The sequence below is a fragment of the Leuciscus leuciscus genome (genome assembly GCF_965113295.1).
Source record: "Leuciscus leuciscus genome assembly, chromosome: 7".
Taxonomy (NCBI): domain Eukaryota; kingdom Metazoa; phylum Chordata; class Actinopteri; order Cypriniformes; family Leuciscidae; genus Leuciscus; species Leuciscus leuciscus.
In genome coordinates, this window is record NC_138731.1 from 20,400,548 (window position 1) to 20,403,995 (window position 3,448).

Below are 3,448 nucleotides of genomic sequence, written 5' to 3' on the forward strand. Positions count from 1 at the left end.
TCGGAGGATTTCAGAGAGGAGACTTTTGCTGACTACTTTCTGCGCTGATCTTGAGATTTTGAAGCTGTTCGGAGGATTTCAGAGAGGATACTTCTAGAAGAAGGAGATCGGATTACATATCCGCCAACGTTACATCGTTCATATTATTTCATATTTCATTATTTCATATTTCATATTACTTCATATTATTTCTGAGGACTCTTTCATTTGATTGTTCTTTTCTTGTTTTAGAGGGAGTTTGGAGTTTTATTTAATTAATTAATTAATTTTGGGGGGAGGGGTATTTCTGAGGAGCATTGTATTGTATTTTGTATTGTATTTGTATTTTTTTATTGCACTTTGAAGGATGCCAGGCCCACATGTTTCTGTGCCCACAGGTCCGGCTGACAGGGAGCAGAGCCCAGATGATGGACGTCCGTCCACTTCCTCTCAACCCTCTCGCAGAGGTCCGGCGCTGAAGAGACAGCTTGAGCAGGTGCACGACTCCCATCAGAGCACTGAAGATGAGATGCCAATGAGAAAGAGGACGAGGATGGGTAAGTCTGAGGGCCAAACAAATGACCATTGGAGAATATCACTGGAGTGTCATTTATTACCATATTTGACCACACTATATTATATCAAAATATAATTTTTGAAGTTCTTCCTCCTGCAGATCAGCAGGTTCGAACCCCTCCAGCTCCAGGCCACCGCAGTCCAGCACATTTCCGGAATTGGTTTGAGGTATTGGCCCTAATAAGCTACAAATGAATTTGAATATATATTAATATTTGGATGATTTTGACACCTTTTTGTGCATTTGTGTGAAATGTTCTTTGTTTATTGTGATATGGAAAGAAATCAGGGTCAAATCTCTTCTATGTGCTCTATGTATATCATCAGCCTATTAGCAGTGAGGAAAGTGATAGTCAGGAGAGCCAGAATAGGTCTGTAGATCTGACCTCTCTTCTCTGGAGTTCTGGAGAGCATCTCTCTCTTCACTGGAGTGGCTTAGGTCAGGGTCAGATAGTGGAGGATCAGACCACTGCAACCGGTAGTGAGAGACACGCTGAGGGTAAATCCAATGACCAGTTGACAATGTGTAAATGCTCTGTTTATTAGTGCGCTCTGTACATCATAAAGTCTACATCATTTTCAGCTAGATATGAGTATCCATTAATGGAAACGTGTCATTCATGGGAACTTAATTAATTAAGGGAATTTTTCTGTTCCCATTGGATGAAGTGCCATTAATGACCATAATTATGTTACAAATTCACACCTATATCAAAATCCCAAAGTTTGATCAAAGTTATGATATTTTCCAGGACATGTCTTAAATATTTAAACAGAACTCTTTTTTTTTTAAGAATGCATGTAGTAACTGAAGAATCACCATAATATGACTATGCAGTGTTTAATATTTTTTGATTGCATTTAAACATGATATCCCTTGCTCTAAACCCCTCCAGCTCCAGTCCATCACAGTCCAGTCAGTCCAGCTCCAGGTCACAACAACAGAGTGGACGAGACAACCGAGGGTGAGTTTACGGCCATGACCTCAAACATTAAACTCACTGCTGTCCATGCAACTAAATTGAATCATCTTTTTGCAGACAACATCCTGAGCCGGTATGAGATGGGCAGAATGATTGGTGAGGGAGCATACGGCTCTGTCTATGCAGGGAAACGCTTGGAGGATGGCCTTGAGGTATCGTCATTTTCTTACAATATTTAGTCAGCAAATTATTTTGTCTCACTACATCCATTTCAAGTCTTTTTGTGTATATTTTTCCACTACAGTATTTACTGCATTTGACATGTTAGAAATGTAACAATGTTTTTTGGTTTTTTGGTTGATCAGGTGGCAGTGAAAATTGTCAAAAAGCCGCAGAACCTGAAATACATCAACATTGTAAGTAGCCTACACTCGCTATGTTGTTTTCAAATTAAAATATGTAAACATAATGACAACACCTTCATATAATAATGATCTTTCTTCCAGCCTGGACATCCCGCACCCTTCCCATTAGAGGTCGGCCTATTAATCCTGGCTAATGGGGGCCCCAAAGTGTCAGAGATCATTGAGTTGCTGGACTGGCAGGACCAGCCTGACCAATACATCATGGTCTTGGAGCGTCCCTCATCCTGTGAGGATCTGTGGCATTTTTCCCGAAGGCATCAAGAACGCATCCTAGATGAGGACACAGCGCGGCGTATCATGGCACAGGCAACAACGGCGGCTCATATGTGCTGTCGGCGTGGAGTGTTTCACCGCGACGTTAAGCTGGAGAACCTGCTGATCAACACAGAAACGCTTGAGGTCAAGCTGATCGACTTCGGGTGCGGGGATCTCCTGCAGGAAGCTGGCTATGAAAGATTCTCTGGTATGAATTATGAATCAAACCTGTAGTTTGGGACTTAAGTTCTAGTGACTAGTTCAATTGGTATCATATTAAACCATATCTCACATTTGAGGCAGCGTTTTTTTAAATGAAAAACACCAGATGTTTTTACCACATGCTATGGTATTTCATGCTATGGTTCTTACTCATCAGACAAATCTTTTTTCTACAGGCACCATATCCTACCGCCCACCTGAGCACTATACAGAGGGGAAGTACCACGGGAAACCAGCTACCGTGTGGTCTCTGGGAGTGCTCTTATTCCTGCTGGTGTGTGGACGCTTTCCAGGACCGAGAGACAAGCAAATGATTGAAGATGACATCTGGTCTGATCCTGGCTTGTCAAACGGTAAGATGGCGTTCATCACAACAAAGAAGACCAACTGTAATTTAAATCATACAAAACAAAGAAAGTACGAAAAAGTAACACCTGAGCCAAGTGGCTGTATAGAAGATAGATATTGGATAATACAAGCATTTTTTCTGATTTTCTGACCGTACTTTATAGAATAGTCGAATCTTAAAGCTTAATTAAAGTTTAAGGTAATAATCTGACTCGCTTCTATCGTTCTGCACAGATTGCTGCCTCCTGATGCAATCCCTCCTCAAGGAAAGCCCAAGACGACGGATTTATCTGAGGAAAATCCTTCGACATGACTGGTTTAAGGTAATGAGCCTAAGATCAGCTGCAAATGATTTTGAAGATTATATTCACTTTTCATTTTAAAGATTTTTAAAAATGTTTTCTTCTAATTGTAATCTATGACTGTAACCTTTTTTGTTTGTTTGTTTCAGGTCACAGGATAAGAGATGAAGAGCGACGTCAGAATTCCTCTCCCTCACTTCCTGGGGAGTTCCGGTGAAGGAAGTAACGCTAAAGGACACACGGATTTATTTTGATCACGACTTTTCCTTCAAGGTGAGACAACAAAGATCTCTGTACAAGCCTATCAGAGTACAGTTAAAGGCCCAGGACATCAGAACGCACATTCTGGCTCCTGCTAAACTAAAAGTTTTCAACAATGACGGGACTACAACAATCTTCCCAACTCCAGCTCCAGCAA

General features: G+C 41.1%; 1 protein-coding gene across 1 annotated transcript; it reads left to right on the forward strand.

Moving 5' to 3' along the window:
• Positions 1-346: 346 nt before the first annotated feature.
• LOC309503064 (serine/threonine-protein kinase pim-2-like) lies at positions 347-3,247 on the forward strand (the record flags this gene model as incomplete). The annotated part of the gene is made up of 8 exons (XM_082175755.1): positions 347-536; positions 656-723; positions 883-1,054; positions 1,596-1,690; positions 1,844-1,894; positions 1,985-2,366; positions 2,557-2,733; positions 3,180-3,247. 8 exons carry the CDS (start codon positions 347-349, stop codon positions 3,245-3,247), a joined length of 1,203 nt encoding a protein of 400 aa, XP_082031881.1.
• Between the last annotated feature and the right edge of the window lie 201 nt (positions 3,248-3,448).